The sequence below is a fragment of the Neophocaena asiaeorientalis genome, unplaced genomic scaffold (genome assembly GCF_003031525.2).
Source record: "Neophocaena asiaeorientalis asiaeorientalis breed wild unplaced genomic scaffold, Neophocaena_asiaeorientalis_V1.1 scaffold40, whole genome shotgun sequence".
NCBI lineage: Eukaryota > Metazoa > Chordata > Mammalia > Artiodactyla > Phocoenidae > Neophocaena > Neophocaena asiaeorientalis.
In genome coordinates this window covers 11,587,908-11,607,827 of record NW_020185335.1, presented here as the reverse complement: position 1 = coordinate 11,607,827, position 19,920 = coordinate 11,587,908, and the positions used below count along the sequence as shown (strand labels likewise).

The following is a 19,920-nucleotide window of genomic DNA, read 5'->3' as shown; positions in this document are numbered from 1 at the left end:
TATCTGCATACATCACCTAATCTAATCTTCACAAAGAGTCAGGGAATGGCACCCACGGGGAACCTCGAAGCCACTATGGGCACATCCCCGCTATGAGACAAAGACATTCTGATGTGGAGAGATGAAGTAAGTTTGCCCAAACTCATATAGTTGTAGTGATGGAACCTGGGCTCCACCTCTGGGCTTCTGGCCCCAGTCCCTGCCCTAAACCAAGACCTCCTGGTTAGGAGCAATCTTTTAGGCCAATATTCTTTCCCCCATACCCACAAGGTCCCCCAGATTCAGTGTTACTGGAGAGGTACAGACCGGAGGATCCTGAGACGTATACGGGGTGATCCTGAGATGTACACGGGGTGATCCTGTGTGTCAGCTGTAAATCTACCAGAGCCCGAACACAGTAGTCCGGTTTCAGTGGTTTGAAATATAAAGAATACTTATGGGTAGTGCCTGACTTTATTCTAGATGTTTCAAGTCTCTCTTACCCCGGGGACTCCAGAATCATGAACTTTGAGCACGTCTTCCTTGGCATGTACTTGAGTTTCAAGTTGGGTCAGACACGTGCTCTGCTGGGCTCTGCTCCCTGCCCATGGGAAGTTCACGGGCAAGACAAGCTGGAAGAACACAAGCCATTTCCAGGGATTTGGGGCACACTGGTGGGGTCGATCAACACAACCTTAAGAGTGTCTGCAACCTCCACAGAAGGTTACATATTTCCCCAGTTTGACCCACAGCTTTCCCCCCACCCCAAATACCCATCCAGATATTTTCTGCAAGGAACATAGTATTACAGGCTGAATTGTGCTCCCCACAAATGCCTGTGCTGAAGTCCTAACCCCCAGCACCTCAGATTGTGACTGTATCTGGAGACAGGGTCTTTGAAGAGGTGGTTAAGTTAAAATGAGGTCATTAGGATGGGCTCGAATCCAATGTGACTGGTGGCCTTGTAGGAAGAGGAGATTAGGACACAGAGGAAAGACCAGGTGAGGACACGGGGAGAAGACGGCCGTCTGCACGCCTGCTACTCCCCACCCCTTAGGAGCTCGGGGATCTAGGATCCGTTATCCTTAACAGTAAGGCTCATGACATTGGACTGGGGCAGGGTTTCTAACAGGGCACCTTCAGACGTACTCTCAAGAGTCCACAAGTTTTCTGAGATCTTCCGAACTTTGAATACGTGTTTTAATAATTAGCCTACTACAATATATAATATAGACCTTCGGGTGGCCAGTTTATAATGAAGAGCTGTGATGTGACCCTAGTGCCACATGTGCATCTATGCCAACAATCAGGTGACACACTGAAGGGATGCAAGTTTCCCAGGGGCTCAGAGAGAAGAAACGGCAGGAGAACGGAGCCATCGCACAGCAGGCGGTGCTGACATCGGCACATCAGCTTTAAAACGTCTCACTTTTGGAGAGTGTCGTCTTGTTGCACGCGAGGCCGTACACGCACCCAGTCTCTGCACACAGCTATTTGCCACAGGTGATGTGCAGCAAGTATGGTCATCACACACAGCGAAGAAACATCCCTTCCACAATGGCTGGCACTCACCTTATCGTCAAGTGAGCCAGCCGGTTCTATGGTTATCAAATGAGAGCCTTTCAAACTGGCAATCACGGGCTGCCTGCTGGCAGCTGGGGTGAAGTATGATGCAGGTGGTCCTAATCTAGCAAACACATTCTTGATCAATTTAAATGCCGTTTTCTACATATGCATGGAATTAGACATTCCCAGTATGAGCTTTATCAAGATCAAAATTCAAGAGAGTCTAAATAAAGACTGGACCTCAGGACTACTAAACACGCTAACACAACGAGACAGCTGTGCAGCAGACTTTGTGCCAGGTGTGGTTCTGTCATTTAAGGAACTATTCCTTTCTACCACTGTGGTCGGCAGGCTCTAAGACGCCCCCGATCACCCTGCCTCCACCTAATGACATCCTCGTGTAATCCCCATCCCTTGAGAACCAGCTAGATCTAGACTCCTTCCAATGAACAGAACATGCCACAAACGAGGAGATATCACTTCCAAAACTGGGTTATAAAAAGGATCACTCTTCCTTGGGGAAGCCAGCTGCTGAGCCATGAGGCAGCCGCGAGGCTGCCCCTTGGAGAGGCCCATGGAGCCAGGGCCAGAGACCCGCCAACAGTCACAAGAGGGAGCTTGGAAGGGGATTCTCTCCCCTTCCACCCAGAGAGCCTTCAGATGAGACCCCAGCTCTGGCGAGAGCTGGACGACCACCTCAAGAGATACCTGGAGCATCCCCCAGATCTGCGACCCAAAGAAACTGGGAGAGAATCAACATTTGTTGTTTTCAGCTGCTGCATTTGAGACTGACCTGTCACACAGCAATCCATGATCATTCGACATCACTGGTTGACTTTTTGTTGTTGTTGTTTGTTTTGTTTTTTGCGGTACGCAGGCCTCTCACTGTTGTGGCCTCTCCCGTTGCAGAGCACAGGCTCCAGACGCGCAGTCTCAGCGGCCATGGCTCACGGGCCCAGCCGCTCTGCAGCACGTGGGATCCTCCCAGACCAGGGCAGGAACCCGTGTCCCCTGCATCGGCAGGCGGACTCTCAACCACTGCGCCATCAGGGAAGCCCGACTGGTTGACTTTTAATGATACATCACCAGTCACATCAAAATGCACTTGCCACATGTGTACTTCATGATTTTATTATAAATATAGTTTGCTTTTATTGAGTGAGAAGCACATGGCTATGTTTGTTGCAAATTTTAGGCTTCTACTTAGTTAAGTCACATTTTGATACAAATAATTTAAGACAACACTGGGGGCTTCCAATACATTTCTTCAAGATGACATATAATGGGCTTCCCTGGTGGCACAGTGGTTAAGAATCCGCCTGCCAAGGCAGGGGACACGGGTTCGAGCCCTGGTCCGGAAAGATCCCACATGCCGTGGAGCAACTAAGCCCATGCGCCCATCTACTGAGCCCGCGCTCTAGAGACCGCGAGCCACAGCTACTGAAGCCTGTGCGCCTAGAGCCCGGGGTCCACAGCAAGAAAAGCCACAGCAATGAGAAGCCCACGCACCGCAACGAAGAGTAGCCCCAGCTCGCCGCAGCTAGAGAAAGCCTGCACGCAGCAACAAAGACCCAACACAGCCAAAAAGTAAAAATAAATAAATAAAACCAAAATAAAATTTAAAAAAAAAGATGACATATACTGCTAAATTTTGAGAGACACCAATGATGTGTGTGTGTGTGTGTGTGTAAACCTCAGAACTCCTCTTCCTGCAACCCAAGTGTGATCTCTTAAAAACGCAAATCTGACGGTGTCTGCTCTGTTTACTGCGTTCCTCATGTTCGGCACATCTCTGAATAAATGAATGACTTTCATGCCCCGGCGTACAACGTGTCGGTGATTCCCTGTTGCTCTATGGATGGAGCCCAAACTTTACAAGGCCCAAAGGCTCTGCGTGGTCCACCTCGGCAGCCTCAACCTCTCCCACTACCCCTTGCACCTCACTCCCTTCTGCCTAGAACTCTCCATCAACTCTGCCCTTCCCACTCACCCTAGTCTTTGCCATTCCTATGAGTCTTAAACATCCCTTCTCATTAAACAGTCAACTATGATCGGTAGTTTGGGACCCATCTCTGCCCACCAGACAGGGCGCCATGAGGGCAGGGAGTGTGTGCATCTTTTTCTCCACCCCATCCCTGGCGTGCAGCACCACCCTAACATGGGGTGGACGGTCCATGAATCCGGGCTGAATGGATAACCAAAACGCAGGTCTGCTGGAAGCCAGGCTTCACCCTGCAGAGCCCCAGGAAGGTGGATCAGTTCACAACAGGGAAGGTGGCACAGGATATGGAGCCGTGCCGGTCTCGGTTAAGAGAAGGGAGCCCTGAGGGTCAAAGATAACTTCCGGAGTTGGTACTGAGTCATGTGGGAAGCAGGTATTTCTGGTCCAACATTTTCCTTGTCCAAAGCTCAGATCAGCAGAGAGAGCGTTTTTCCAATAATGAAAGGGGATCTCCCACACGTTTTTCTTTTCATGACACTGGAAATGCAGCAAGAACGAACCGTCTGCGGAGCCATAAGAACTGTGCTGATTCAGCCTCAGAAGCTCCTAACTCTGGGTCCTCCCCCATCCCTGTCTCAACCACCTATCCCCTGCCCAGTCACTCTGCCATTGAAGACGGTTGGATCTTAAATTAAACTTCTCTTGGGGTCTCTGCTGTCAGCCTCCCCCATGAACTCTGTTTTGGATACAACTGTATCCTTACCACCTGGCCGACATGAGCGTCTCAGCAGCCTCATCTAACACACCGGTACAATAACACAACTCAACTAGGGGTGAAGAGACACAGCGTGTTCTCAGTAATAACTAGTAGTATAACTGAGGTGACTCGGCAAAGTGGCGGGGAGGTTCAGAGCCTGCCCAGGACACCCCCTACCACAAGTGCTCATGAAAGAGAGTTACGACTATTACGGAAATGACCACGGTAAGCAAACTTTGCTTCTTTTTCAAATGTTTCTGAGGAAAAAAAAAAAAAGAGTTCAAATCGGAGGATGTAAACGTGAGAGCAAAGACTGTCAGCTGAGCTGGCAGGAAGCCGGTCACCTGGCCCGGCCGGTCTCCTCCCTCATCACACTCCCCATTTATCTTTATTTCCATTTCCTGGGTTTGATGAACTGCCTTTAAAGACAGGATACTTTGTTTCTCCGCCAGCCTTTGCGGCTGGCGGCCTGGGTCTCCCGTCTCGCCTCACGTCCACACCGCTAAGTCGGGGTGCAGCTGAGAACATCCCGACCACAGCAGGTGGGCAAGCCCCTGCCGGCGCATACCTATAGGCGGGTTGAAGACCTGTCCCACTCTCGAGGGCCCCCTGGGGGCATGAAGCCCACTTCGGTGCAGAGATCAAATTCGCCCCAGCATCTCTATTCATGATACATCATCCCCATGCCTGGCACACCTGGATACTTGGCAAACCTGGACATCCCATAAAATCTGACAGTAAGCAACTACATCAGGAGTGTTTGAAAAATACCTAGCTTGATGCAAAAATCAAAAGATGGAAAGAAAATAGACAAAGTAACATAGAACAGGCAACCATGTGGGCAAACTAACTTCAGACTCCTTCAACAGAATGAGTTATGTGGCATATAGGGAGAGAAATGGATGTCGGCAAAATACTGGAACTCTGCATCCAATCCGTGGTTAACATACATGTCGCTTCAGAACAATAGGGATTATCTGAGAACTGCTAGTTACATGGCACCGTGGTCTACCACCCTAGCACCAGAATTCTCATGTTAGCATCCATTTATAAAATACTAGTTTTTTAAATGCACAAATACTAAGACCCATACAACCAAAATGTTTTGACTGCTGTCAAGTTTTTCCAGCTGACCTTTTTCATTAAAAAGTAAATTTAGGGCTTCCCTGGTGGCGCAGTGGTTGAGAGTCTGCCTGCCAATGCAGGGGACACGGGTTCGTGCCCCGGTCCGGGAAGATCCCACATGCCGCAGAGCGGCTGGGCCCGTGAGACATGGCCGCTGAGCCTGCGCGTCCGGAGCCTGTGCTCCGCAACGGGAGAGGCCGCAACAGTGAGAGGCCTGCGTACCGCAAAAAAACAAACAAAAACAAAAAACAAACAAAAAGACTCAGTAAACTTAACTTGAGGTTTCCCTTCAGCCGTGGAAAGGCCACGAGCACCTCCAGAGTTCCACATCAGGAAGTTTATTTTTGAATGACTGATTACATTTTTAAAAGTGCAGTGACCCAGAGATGCTTTTGCAGAAATTCCATGCTCTCTGCTCTTGTATCACGCACTGAGTTCTGCTTACAAGCTACGGAGAAAGTTGGGGGTCACCCGTTGACCCTGCTTCATCTCTGGGTCCTCCACATGGAAGGAAGGGCTTTTGGGGGCAGCTTTGTCAGTTTCTCTGCTGGTAAAAAGTCCCCTGGCCCTAGAATCCTGTTGGCTTATCCTAGAGGGTCCCCTGGAGGCTGCAAAGTCAACACACAAATCTGGGTGTTTTTTTTTAAAGTGTCTCTGGAGATGTGGGAAACAAAGGTGGTAGGCATGGCCACTCTTACCTTGATTTCCACCATTATTCCTACTATTCAAGCTAAAGCATTTGCACAACAGTTTTTGTTTTTTACGGCGCTCTAATCCCCCCGCCCCATTCAAGTCACTTTAAAAAATCCGGATAGCAACCTGGTGTGGAGACCGGGTAATTTAAATTTTCTGGAGTCAGAGAAACCAAAGTTAAGTTCCTAGCTGGGTCATTTGCTAGCCGCGTGTCCCTTAAGGGACATATTTCCCCTGTCTCGGCCTCAGTTTCGAGTCCGCAAAATGGGCTGGCAGGCGAGGGTTAAAAGGCGAGCGCCGGGCCCAGAACAGAAACGCGAGCTGGCGTTGCTATGAAGACACCTTCTTTCTAGAACCAGGGGGAGGCGGGCGAGCTGGAGGAACGCAGCCCGCAGCGCGCGGACGGGTTCTTGGGGTGGGACGGGGTGGGGGGTGGGGTGTCGGGTCTCACGCCCCGCGCCCGGACTCACCAAGGTTTCCAACTCGCCCCTCTCCAGCAGCTGGTACTGGTGGTCCCCGCCCGAGAAGGCGAGTTTCTTCAGAAACTTGGAGAAGCGTCCCTCGACCATGGTGAGCGGGCGGAGGCCCCTCGCCCAGCCTCCCGTCCCGCCGGCGGCCGCCCCTGAGTCCCTCGGTCCCTGGCGTGGCCGGGGCTGGCTGCGCGCGCCCAAGCCTCCCGGGCCAGGCCCACGTTACCAGGTAGCCGTCCACCTGGCCGCCGCAGCTGAGGCCCCGCCCCCTAGGCGGAGCTACGCCCGCGGCGGCCCTCGCGCACCTGGCCCCGCCCCGTCCGGCGAGCCCGCCCGAGACTTTCTCGCCCTTAGGGGACGCGGCGGCCCGGGAAGGCCCGGGGGCTGCAGAGGCGCCTAGCTGTTTCCCAAACTTGCCAGATGATGAGATGCATCTGGAGCGGGGCGCGGGGGGGGGCGGAATGGGTTGGAGATGAGCGATAAACGCCTGTTTAAAATGTAGATTTCCACACCCCTCCCTACCCGGCCGGGAAGCTGGAGTTTAGCAAGCACCCAGGTGATTCTCATGGGGAGCCACGTGTGGTCAACTAAGGTGTTGGGAGCACGGTTAGCGGGAGCTGAGTCAGACTCCTACAGCCGCTGCGAGGCTCGGGACCAGCCACGTGGCCTCTCTGAGCCGCGATTCCCAGTTTGTTATTGAAGGAGGAGAAAGCTAAGACCTCACCTCGGCCCTGGGAGTGAATCCCAGGAGCTGGAGAGTTTGAGGACCCCTTTGGGCGCCACCTGGTGCTGCATGATCTCTGAGCTCTCTTTCCTCACCTGCAGAATGGGCTCCTGGCACTCACTAATCGTGGGGCTTGGGGCAGGTTTCTAAAATGTTCAGGGCCTTAGTTTACCGATCTGTAAAACGGCCACCATGATTGCACTTCCTCCCCAGTGAAGTTGAGGGGACTTGATGGACCATGTTATGTAGGAAGAGCTCAGGCCAGGGCTTGGCATAGTGTGTGTGGGGGGGCATATTCATCGTCATCCTCGTCATCATCACAGGGAAGGCACTGGGCTCAAACGGCTCCCAAAGTATGTGGGTGAATGTGCGGTGTAGGCGGTTCCCAGGCTCCAAGTGGATATACTGGAATGTATAAGGGCTTTGGCTTCACGTGGGACTGGAATCCAGAACAAGACCCACCGCTTAGCAGGGAGGTGGCTTTAGAGAAGGCTGTGCCACTCTTCTGTGCCTCAGTTTTCTCATCTGTCGAGTGGGGTTACTTAAGGACTATAGGACAGGGCGTGTGTATATGTCCATTAAACTGTGCTGCCCCTTTGGAGCAAAGGTTTGCCACTTACCCCACCTGCCCCCCCAGGGGGTGGCCACCTCAGCCCCACTCAAGCTGATAGGTTCTAGAGACCCTTCCTGTTTCTCCTGCCTCATCCCCCCTTTGCAGAAACCACGCTGCTTGGTTCCAGCAAAGGCCCAGAAGTGATGGAAAGAGCAAAAGTCTGGTGTGACTCAAATTTGAATCCCAGGCCTGTTCCTTTCAGATGTGTGACCTCGGGCAACTTTCACCACCTGTTTCCACCTCGGTTTACTCACCCACAAAATGGGGATGACGCTACCTATCCGTCTGAGTGAGGGTCCCAGCAAAAAACAGATGGTGCCTCACACTGAGTGCTTTGGGGAAAGTTTGATAAACAGACTGTTTGTGAGCAGGGGGTGATGTGTTGGGCAAATGCCTTTCCCTTGAAAGCCCCACCTCCGCTCCAGCTCAGAGCTGTCAAGAATTTGTGGATCGTGTATGAGAATGCCCAGGGCATTCAGGAAGTAAATTCTGGGTAGTGGATATGGTGCAACACCCAGACCTGTTGGGATGAAAAAAAAAAAAAAATGGAGTGGATCACAGCAAAAGCAGTTTAACAGACCAGCTTTGTGACTGGGAGGGCTGAATGGGCATCGTTAGGCTTAAGTGATCAGAAAATGTAGCCTGCACACGGGTCTACTAACTTTCCTTAATTTATTGAGACTTTGTGCCTGGTTTGTATGCAGTTTTTGTAAGTATTTCAATCCCAGTAAGGCAAGTTGGTATATTCTTTGTACAAGTATTGGTAAGCTGTACTTTCTTTGTAAATTAGTTCTGTATTTATTTACTCTAACTTTATGACTCCATTGTTCATGTCTTTATTTTTGACTACCTGATCTGACACAGGAAGAAAAGGAAGAGTTTGAAATTTCCCAGTTTAATTGCTTTCCTGTCCATTCTCCCCTTTTGCCTTCAGCCTGTTGAATTCTCCAGTCCACTCTCAAGGAATTAACTCAGACAAGACAGTTGCTGGGAAACTTTCTGAGGTTGGCCGCCCTGGGAGCCATTGATCCTGACGTTCTGGCCTGACCTTCAGAGTCAAGGGCACGACTCAGCCCAAAACATCCAGCCTTTCCTGAAGTATCGGCTCTGGGCATCTTGAACAATGAGGTCACACTCTTCAAGGCCCATTCACTCTCTGTATGAAAGTGGTGTCATTTCATGAACCATAAATTATCTCCCCAAAACACACCCTGTTGGGAAGCCTCAGTGCAGCCCCAGGCACCTGAAATGTATTTGATAATAAACCTCACTGGCAAATTACAAGGTTACAATTTGAAAACATCCTTTCAGAAGGGGTATAGAATGTAAAGGATATATATATATTAGTTTTAGGACTTAGTTTGAAGTTGTCATGCCTTACCTAGACCCTCAATTCTGGTTTTTTTTTAATGGCTGAGCATACAAGTGATGATATAATCATTTTACAGATGAAGAAATTAGAGAAGTAAAGCCACTTTCATTCCTTCAGCAAATATTTTTAAGCACCTGCCATGTGGCCGTGGAGACCAGCCCCTGCTACAACAGACTCTATTCCCTTTGTCTTGTATCTTATCTCCTAGTGGGTGTGATAAGGTGCAAACAAAACCACCTGTAATGCAGTGTCAGGCAGTGAATGTAGTGGGTTGAGTAATGGGCCCCCCAAAAGCATTCGTCCATGTCCGAATCCCCAGAAGCTGTGTAATGTAACCTTATTTGGGAAAATAATCTTTGAAGACATAATTAAGGATCTCAAGATCATCCTGGATTAGCTGGGTGAGCCCTAAATCCAAGGACTGCTGTCCCTCTAAGAGACAGGAGAAGAGAGACACAGACACAGAGGAGAGGCTACATGAAGATGGAGGCACAGATGCGAGGGATGCGGCCACAAGCCAAGGACCACCCGGAGGCACCCAAAGCTGGAAGAGGTAAGGAAGGGTCCCCCCACCCCGCCCCAGAGCCTTCCGAGGGAGCATGGCTCTGCCAACACCTTGATTTCAGACTTCTCGCTTCCAGACTGTGGGAGAATTCATGTTGCTTCAAGCCACCTGGTTTGTGGTCACTTGTTGTGGCCGCCCCAGGAAACTAGCAGCGTGAGCAACGCTGTGAAGACAAGGAGGCAGAGTGGGGACCGGAGAGTCGCTTGAGCAGTCAGGAGAGGTGACATTCAAGCAGGCCTGAACAAGGTGAGAAGTGACACTTGTGGATATCTGGGGTGGGGAGTAGTATTCCAAGCAGAGGGAAGGGACGGGACCAAGGCCCCAGGCGAAGGTCCCAGGCGAAAGTGTGCTTAGCTCGTGTCACCATTGTGAGACCTGCTTATGTGAAATGACTCACACATTTGCACCCAAACTCTGGCCACACTCACCCCACGCCCACACAGAGCCTTATTCCAGGCACTCTTCACGTCATGTTCTTTGTCAGTTCTTCCACAGTCATTGTTTCCTGAGTGATGGGGTAACACTGGCTGAGAACCTTCTGCAGCTGAGGGCATCTCTGGGTTTCCAAGGGGCTTGACTCCACCAGGCGAGCGAGGCCAAGCCCTGTGGAACTTGATGCCAGGTGCCAAGTGAATGTGCCTTGGGACTTGCTAAATCCCGAGAGGTAAACACCTAGCACGGATGCCACTCATCCCACCTCCTGCACCCATGGCAGACATCACATGTCAATCTCAGGGGTGACATTCCCCCGTTGGCTGGGACAGGCCTGGGAATCCTTCTACTTGTCAACTTTAAGTAGCTACCAACAATTCTTTAGGCCTGGCACGTGAACAAACCTGTTTACCGAAAGATTTTCAGAAGAGGAGGGAATGACCTTGGGTGGGGGCCGTTATAGAACCTTCTAGAAGGTGGTGGTATAGCCGAAGATCTCCATACGTGAAATCTATCATTTACGTGAGGGTTTACTCTTGGTGTTCTGTAGTCTGTGGGTTTTGACAAATGTAGAATGTCATCTAGCTACCATTACAGTATCACATGGAAGAGCTTCACTGCCTAAAAATCCCCTGGTCTCCATGTATTCATCCCTCCCTCCCCCCAAACCCCCGGCAACCACTGATCCTTCTACTGCTGTCACTATAGTTTTGCCTTTTCCAGAATGTCATAGAGTGGGACGTTTGAAAATGTAACTGTCCAATTTCTGTTGGCTTTTTGATATAGTAAAGAGTTCAAAGTTCTCAGTGCCTGCCCTTTGAAAGTTCAGAAAGCCTCAGGGTCCCCCTGTTAGGTGGTGCTGAAGGGGTGGGGCTAGTTCTCAGTTAAGTGGCTATTAGAATGGCCCCTCTGTCAACCCCGGGCGCCTCCTGTCCCAGCACTACCCCCACCTCGGCCTCCTGGCTGTTTGTCAAACTAGCTGAGCTCAGCCCACCTTTGAACTTCACAGGTCCCTCTGCCAGGTGTGTTTCCTCCAGCTCCTCACAGGACCCAAAATTCCCTCCCTTCAGGCCTAGACTTCAGTCTGGGTGTCCACTTTGTAATAACTCATGGAGCGGAACTTGCATTGTGTGTACTTTTCGGGAGGTAAATTTTGTTGCAATAAAAGATTCTGTTAAATAGAGAACAGACTTGTGGTTGCCAAGGGGGAGAGGGGGAGGGGGAGGGATGGAGTGGGAGTCTGAGGTTGGTAGGTGTAAACTATTACATTCAGAACAGATTAAAAAAAAAAGGTCCTACTATATAGCACTGGGAACTATAGCCAACCTCCTGGGATAAACCATACTGGAAAAGAATCTAAAAAAAAGAATGTATAGGGCTTCCCTGGTGGCGCAGTGGTTGAGAGTCCGCCTTTCCGCTGTACAGCAAAGTGGCTCAGTAATGTATATATATATATATATATATATATATAACTGAGCCACTTTGCTGTACAGCGGAGATTAGCACAGCATTGTAAGTCATCTATACTCCAATAAAAAGAAATTCTGTTAACATTTAAAAAAGGAAGCAGATGAAAGTTGAATGAGAAACAAGACGTTTACACCATCTTAAGTGGGTCCCCACAAGATAGTTATGAATTACAAAGGGAAACAGTCACTGTAGTTGGAGAAATCTGGCAGACCCCAGCTGGACCAAGGGATCAGGGTCACCAGGACCACCGATGGGACAAATGACATCGTGCGCCTTGGATACGGTGCACCAAGGAAACACGGCTTCGCTTCGGGGGATTCCTGGCAAAGTGCTGAACGCGAGTCCCAGCGTGAGGAAGCAGCCCTCCCACTGGAGAGCAGCCTAGGAAGTAACTGGCTTGTGTGCTTCAGAAACGTCAGGAAAGGCCACGGGATGTTCCAGGGAGACTAAAGAGTCATAGTAACCAAATGCAAATGGAACCCTGGATCAGATCTGGAGCTGGGAAAAATGTCTTTACCATTTGCTATAAAGGGCGTTAGTGGGACCAGCGGTGAACTTGAGTGAGCTCCGGAGGTAATGGTATTGTACTGATGTGGACTTCTGATTTGGGTCTTTGTTCTCTAGTTATAGGAGAGAATGTCCCTTTTGGAAGGGCCCCCTGAGGTTCTTAGGGGTAAAGAAGGGAGGGGAAGCAAGAAAGTGGCGGGGGGAGCATGTACAAAGACTCGTGTAATCTGGGAAAGATATACGCACATCTGCAAAGGTCACACAGTGTATGATTCCACTTATAGAACATTCTTGACATGACAAAATTATACAGACGGAGGGCAGATTAGTGGCTGGCGGGGGTTAGGGATGGTGTGACTACAAAGGCAGTGAGAACGAGACCTACGTGGTGATGGAGCAGTTCTGTCTCTTGATGGAGCTGGTACTTACACCAATCTGTACCTGAGATCCAGTGACTCGGCGACCACGCCCCCCCATACCGTACCGTGTCAATTTCCTGGCTTCGGTATGGCACTGTGGTTACACAAGATGTGACACTGGGGGAGTCTAAGTGAAGGGCCTCACTGCGTAATTTTTGTAGCTTCCTGTCAAGCTGGAATTATTTCAAAATAAAGAGTTTAAAAAGTAAGAGAAATAGCATATCCCACTCTGTCACCCTGTTCCCCTCCCCCCCCCCCCCCCAATCCTTGCTTTGGGCCATTTGTAGCAGCCAGCCAGGACACAGAGAGACTTCCGATAACCAGCTTGGGCAGCCACGGTGGACCCGGTTTAACCAGTAGGCAAGTTGGTTCATTCGTTCCACAAATATTTGAGAGCCTGCAGAGGAAGGAGGCTGCCCGGGCCGGGTGACAATACCGCCAGTGAACAGCACAGCTCCTGCGGTGCCAGGCTGTGCGCTCAGAGCTGTGCCCTCAACTTAATCCTCATAACACGTGCCTGATTTGCTGTCAGCACTGCCCGCGCCCACCCTTTCACAGAAGAGGGACTCTAGCAGACGATGGGGTCCTCCACCCAGATACCCTGGCATCCCTTTTCCCGTTTGTGGGCTCCCCGCTCTGACAACCGGCAGCTGCAGTGCCTGGAAATGTGCTTCCCCAGGTTTCCCTCAATGAGGACCGGCAGAAAGCCCACCCTGTGCCCCCCGAGAGGGACAACTCCAAAGCTCCCCAGGGGCCAGGCTGAACCTGGGACCCAGCCTGAAACCTTGCCCCTCCCGTTCCCTTACCAGTTTCTGCTGGAAAGACATCCTGAATAAACCATGAGTATTGCCTCGGGCTCTGCTTCTGGGGAACCCGACCTGGGACAGAATCGGGGGCACAGAGGGGTTGAGTAACTTGGCCCCAGCCACACAGCTAAGAGGGTGAGCCAGAAGTTCTACCACTGGACTCTGAGGCCGGAACCTGCACGTCTGACCGTCATGCTGCACTGCCTCCGAGGAGGGGCTAATTCATCCCTTCACAGACCTGCTCAGACCATCCCCTACTGCCAGGCTCTTAGCTGATTGAGGGCAAATAGGATTCTCAGGCCGCTTCTCAGAAGTTCTCAGCGTACTCAGGAAGGCAGACCCAACCTCACCCATTGGATCAGTCACCGATTCAATAATCCAGCATTTAGGGGCTACGGTGTACCTGCACCATGCTGGATATTGGGAGAGAGATGAGCTAGACGTGGCCCCTGCCCTCCAGGAGCTCTGAGTCCCGTGGAGAAGGAGGAAGCCACGTGGCATGTGTCACAACGTCACCGGTGCGGGACCCAGTGGGGGGCGCATGTCAGTCTACCCGGATGATTCAGGGAAGACTCCCAAGGAGGTGATGTAGAGCCAGGACTGTGGAATACAGAGGAGCCAGGCTGGGGGAGGAGGGTGGAGACAGACAGTCTAGAAGAGGGGCAGTTGCGTAATATCCGTGGCTCCTGGTTCGGGCTGAAAGGAGGACACGTAATCACAGCCAGCGTGCTGTTGGCTGGGTGGGGGGTGGCGCGTTCCCACGGAGGTGGCCCCGTATCCCACCCTCCCGTGGGAAGCCCTTAGTGTGGGGTGCAGGCTCCACCACTTTGGGACCCTGGGCCACGTGTGTCCCCCTCTCTCATCTCTAAAAGGGGAAAATGGTTCACACCTGGCAGGTGGTTATGAAGGAATTATCTGGTGCTGAGTGAGCCTGACTGGGATCAGTAGGGCTGCCAAGTGGGCTTGGACAGGTCGTGCAGAGGTCCTGGGGACACCAGTCACACCCCTGTAGATTTGAAGAGGCTCGTGGCAGAGGACAGGTGCCCTTTTTGAGCCCCTTACGAAGCTGTTGTAAGGACCAGCAGTGGCGCTGTCCACGGGGGCTGTTATCGCAGGTGGGGTCCCGCCCTGAGAACTGCCTGGGGAGGGGGCTTTGGTACCCACACACGATCCCCACAGCCAACAGCAGTTCTTCGGAGCCCAGAGCATCACGGTCCTCCTTGGGTCTTTGGGTCAAGCCGGGCAGTGGACAGAGCATGGGGCACGGGAAGAGGGGAGGATTTCAGTGCATAGAAGGGTTGGCGCAGAGACTTAGGGAAAGCAATTCACATGACCAATTTCCACTCTACGATGGACTTCCGGGAGCCCTGGACAAATGGCCCTGCTTTCTGCACCTCATTTCTTACAAGTTAGAACAGGAGAAGAATGCCCACCGTCATGCCGCTCAAGTAAGACCGAATTCTCAGCCACACCCCTGCACCCATGAAACCGCACCTTCCCGAGGTTATTGTATCAATCTCTATGTTTTGTTAAGGTTTGAAATATTTCATACACTTATTTTAACTTTTTAAAAAATTCTATTTACTCTTCAGAGCCTGGCGAGCATCATGGGATAGGATAACTTACCAAAACAAACAAACAAACCAATGAAAACCAACAACAAAAAAGCTTTTCTCCCTTGATGAACTGTCCGCTTTTTTCCCAGCATTGAAATTTTGGTCTCAGCTGTCAGGAACCTCCGTGCTGTTTAGTGCTCAGTTAACGCTAAGCTTCACCTGGCTGTATCAGTTACCAACCTCCCGTCTGCGAGCACCAGAAACTGACTGGTTATTTTAAACAGAAAGGGAATTTGGCGGAAGGGTGTCAGGTCTGCCAAGACTATGCAAGGGGAGGGAGAGAGACCCGTCCTTCACAAGTTCCCCACTCGGTGTGGGATGGGCTCCTTGGGCCACCCACCTATCCATCCAGCAGAGAGTTGCTGAGTGGGAGGAGGTGGAGGTGGGGCAGTGGTGGTGGCAGAAACTGTCAGGTAAAGGCTACAGGTGTTCTCTGTAACCAGGTGTTTTAGGGTAAACACCTCCTCCCACTTCATGAGAGTTTTTCTCAGTGTCTTGCTTTGGGTTCTCCCAAACCCAAAGATCTGAACGCATGTTGTCTGAGAGGTGACCCCAGGAAACGCTGGCAGAGGGGAATGAGGCAGGGCTGGGAAGGGGGGCATCTGGTCCTCCCTGATGGGGGCTGAGCGTGTTCCTGCAGTTGAAAGAGAGCCCTCGATGGGGAGTCAGGTGTTTGCGGGAAGTAGCTTTCTGCAGAGGAGGGGATGCTGAGGGTCAGGGGGCTGGAGACACTGCCATGTCCACTACCCCGGGCTTTATATGTACACTGCAAACATTCTCACACCCCACATTCCATGTGTTGATAAGTCTGCTCTGTCCCGCTCCTTTGCATAATATAAGTTATGAGCTCCACAGACCTTTCTTTTCCCTTCGTGCCAATCGCTGTGCTGCTGGTGAAAGAAATGTCAGCAAGATCAGGAAAAGAAAACGTTTTGTCTTCAACAGCTCTGGGGAAGGAGATCCTATTCTACCCCACGGAATCGTCCTTGCAACTGTTACGATTTTTACCTGGTTGAATGGAAATGAAACAGTCTTAGAGGACCACAGAACACAAAGGCACTGCTTAATGAATGCTTACCAGGTGAACCCCCTGGGAACCACCAGCCGGGCTCCGCCATGTGCCCCCTCCAACGACAACCACCGCCCTCCCCACAGATGTACCCATTCTCCTGACTTACGGTCATATGTTCATCACTTCCTATGTCCTGTACAGTTCTTTAACCGACACGTTTCCCATCTGCATTTGTTTCCTAGGGCTGCTATGACAGACAGTCACAAACTTAGTGGCAACACAAATAGTTTCTCTTACGGGTCCTCTTACGGGTCAGATGTCTGAAACACTCCTACCGAACTAAAAGTGTCTGCAGGGCTGCACTCCTTCTGGAGGTGCTGGGGAGAATCCATTCTCTTATCTTTTCCAGCTTCTAGAAGCCACCCACATTCCTTGGCTAATGACCCCTCCTCTCCATCTTCAAAACCAGCAACGCTGGTTGGGCGTTTCTCACGCTGCCTCACCCTGCTTTCAACCCCTCTGCCACCCTCTTATAAGGACCTTGTCATCACACTGGGCCCACCTGGACCATCCAGGATCATCTCCCATCTCAAGATCCTCAGCTCAGTTACACACCTGCAAAGGCCCTTTTGCCAGGTCAGGTCATATATTTACAGGTTCTGGGGCTTAGGACGTGGATACATTTGAGAGGCCATTATTCTGCCCACAGCTCCATCCATCTTTTTCCCCTCCACCCCTTACATTTTATCTGTTGAGACACCCTTGGCCGTCTGACCTGTAGCATTCCCCACAGTCTGGATTTTGCTGGTTGCATACTCCAGGTGCAGTGCTGCATGGCCCTCCGTCCTGGGAATTTCGTGCAAACTGGCAGTGGGATCCAGAGGCTGGATCGGGCTCAGGCTCCATCCCCTTGGTCTTGTGTGTTTCCATCAGGAGCCTCCTTGTGGCCGGTGGTCTCTTTTTGTCATGTCAGTATCACTGATGTTCAATGTCCGGAACCACTCATTCCCTGGGGATTGCAAAACTGCGATATTCCAATCCTATCAATTGCCTTTGTTTGTTTGTTTTGCGGTATGCAGCCTCTCCCGTTGCGGAGCACAGGCTCCAGACACGCAGGCTCAGCGGCCATGGTTCACGGACCCAGCCGCCCCGGGGCATGCGGGATCCTCCCAGACCGGGGCACGAACCCACATCCCCTGCATCGGCAGGCGGACTCCCAACCACTGCGCCACCAGGGAAGCCCTCAATTGCTTTTAATGTATTAGTTGGGATACTTTCATCAGGAGACGCTTCCTCTCATCTGTATATAGTTTGTTACCAATGGAAACAGGAAGGCAGAATCACTGCTTGATTCCCTCCCTTGACCGGTTTCAAGATAACAAGCCAGTTCCTATCAATCTCAGGAGATCCAATAGTTTTTAAAAACATTTTTGTTAACTCATGAATGTAAACATAGATGGGTTTCAATCCAGTGCAATGTTATCCTTCCTGAAGCTCCCATGGTCACGTCTTTGACCAAGGGGAGCCTTTTCAAGCTGGCTTCAAAGTTCTTTTAGCATAATCCCCGGAGTCTCTCTTTGACAGTTCCCTTGCCATTTGGGAAAACAAAATATTCCAGCCTTCTCTTGTACATTTCCAGCCCTGGAATCAGCTATGTCTCTGAGAAACCCTGATTTTTTTTTTTTTTTTTTTTTTTTTTTTGCGGTACGCGGGCCTCTCACTGTTGTGGCCTCTCCCGTTGCGGAGCACAGGCTCCGGACGCGCAGGCCCAGCGGCCATGGCTCACGGGCCCAGCCGCTCCGCGGCACGTGGGATCCTCCCGGACCGGGGCACAAACCCGTGTCCCCTGCCTCCGCAGGCGGACTCTCAACCACTGCGCCACCAGGGAAGCCCAACCCTGATTTTTTAATCTTCCAAAAAATGGGAAATGGCATTTCAAGACCACAATCTGTGTGTCAGGCTACAGAGGTGACCACTTTTTCTGGGACTTTTAAGGGGGCAGGGTTGGCTAATGTAAGTGTATTTTCAAAATGAAACACCTCCGGAGTTCACACTGTGACCCTCTCCCATGTCTACAGGTGGACGGTGGGCTCATGTCATGACTTATCCTGATCACATTATTTGATTGGCAGCTCTATCCCCTCAAAGGTTAAAACCTATGACTTTTGTCTCACATGCCTGCAGGTAAAAGAAACAAGGTTTCTATCCCTCTGTTAGATTTTTCATTTAAACCAAGGGTTTGAGAGACTGCGTCCTATTTAAATGAACAATGCTTAACTGAAGTTGCAGAGCCTTGGGGACAGCCAAATCTGGGACAACTGCCTCATCAGTGTTAGCTCGGAACCCGGCCGTGACCCCCTGCACCCCCCGCACCCCCAGCCTGCCTGGTGTCCAGGGCTCCTCATGCACCTTGACTGTTCCTGCCTCCTGTCTCCCCACCGGGGCCCTGGGGGAGAGGAGCCTTCCTGAGGCTCCCAGATGCATCACAGCTCTTGCAGCACAGAGGCCCCCCTCCCGCCTTCCCCCCGCCTCAGGCTCTGGGGAACCCATCGCCCTGGGCAACCGTGAGCTCCTCCCTTACCATCTCTGGCCACAGCAGTGTCTTGTAGTCTCCCTGCCTCAGGGGCACTCCCTGCTCTTCCCAGCAGCCCCCAAATCTCCTTCCCGTTCTCTCCCGGGATGTGCCCCCGCCCCAGCCCTGGCTGTGAGAAGCAGGCTTCCGTTGACGTGTTTCGAGCTCACTTGCAAGCATCCTATCCGACGATGGTGTGTAGGTTAGGCTATACTTCCCGTGGCTCCGCCAGCCCTGTTTGGTCAGAACAGCTAGTCCTTCCGTAAAACCCGCCGTGCACCAGGAACCATTCTAAGCACTTAACTAGTTTCTCCGCAAGCCGGACTAGGAGGCTGGTGCTGTCATCCACGTATTTTATGGAGGAGGAAACGCTGGCTCAGGGACACCTCGGGAGTGGGAGGGCTCACCCACCGACCGCTGGGCTCCTCAGTCGGCTGGAAGGCAATGCTGCTTAAGACCAACCCCTCAGCATCCTTTGGGGAAGGAGCCAGAAGCTACATAAATAAGAAATCAACAATGCAAGAAGGGAAACACCTCCCTGGGCCGTCACCTTCCTCCGGAGCAGCAGTTCTGGAGTTCCAGATGGCATCAGAGTCACCGGAAGGGCATGCTGAAATACAGACTGCCGGGACCGACAAGGGCTTAACCTCCAAAATATATAGACAGCTCATACAAGTCAACAACAACAAAACAACCCAATCGAAAAATGGGCAGAAGGCCTAAACAGAAGACATACGGGTGGCCAATAGGCACATGAAAAGACGCTCAACATCACTAATTATTAGAGAAATGCAAATGAAAACTACAATGAGGTACCACCTCACGCTAGTCAGAACGGCCATCACCAAAAAGTCTACAAATAACAAATGCTGGAGAGGGTGTGGAGAAAAGGGAACCCCCCTACACTGCTGGTGGGAATGTAAGCTGGTGCAGCCACAGTGGAGAACAGTACAGAGGTTCCTTAAAAACTGAAAATAGAGCTACCATATGATCATATGATCCAGCAATCCCACTCCTGGGCATATGTCCAGAGAAAACTATAATTCAAAAAGATACATGCACCCCTGTGTTCATAGCAGCGCTATTCACAATAGCCAAGATGTGGAAACAAATGAAATGTCCATTGACAGATGAATGGGTAAAGAAGATGTGGTGTATGTATACAATGGAATATTACTCAGCCATAAAAAAGAACGAAATCATGCCATTTTCAGCAACATGGATGGACCTGGAGATTATCATACTAAGTGAAGTAAGTCAGACAGAGAAAGACAAATACC

General features: G+C 51.2%; 1 protein-coding gene across 2 annotated transcripts in view; it reads right to left on the bottom strand.

Moving 5' to 3' along the window:
* The window catches only part of ATP2C2 (ATPase secretory pathway Ca2+ transporting 2), a 73,720-nt gene extending 66,958 nt beyond the window's left edge, over positions 1–6,762 (bottom strand). The window contains exon 1 of one of the 2 annotated variants that reach the window (XM_024735812.1): positions 6,533–6,762. In XM_024735812.1, coding sequence (XP_024591580.1) covers positions 6,533–6,631 — 99 coding nt within the window. In that variant the 5' untranslated portion in view covers positions 6,632–6,762. The remainder of the gene's footprint in view (positions 1–6,532) is intronic. The other variant, XM_024735813.1, reaches the window with a different exon arrangement.
* Between the last annotated feature and the right edge of the window lie 13,158 nt (positions 6,763–19,920).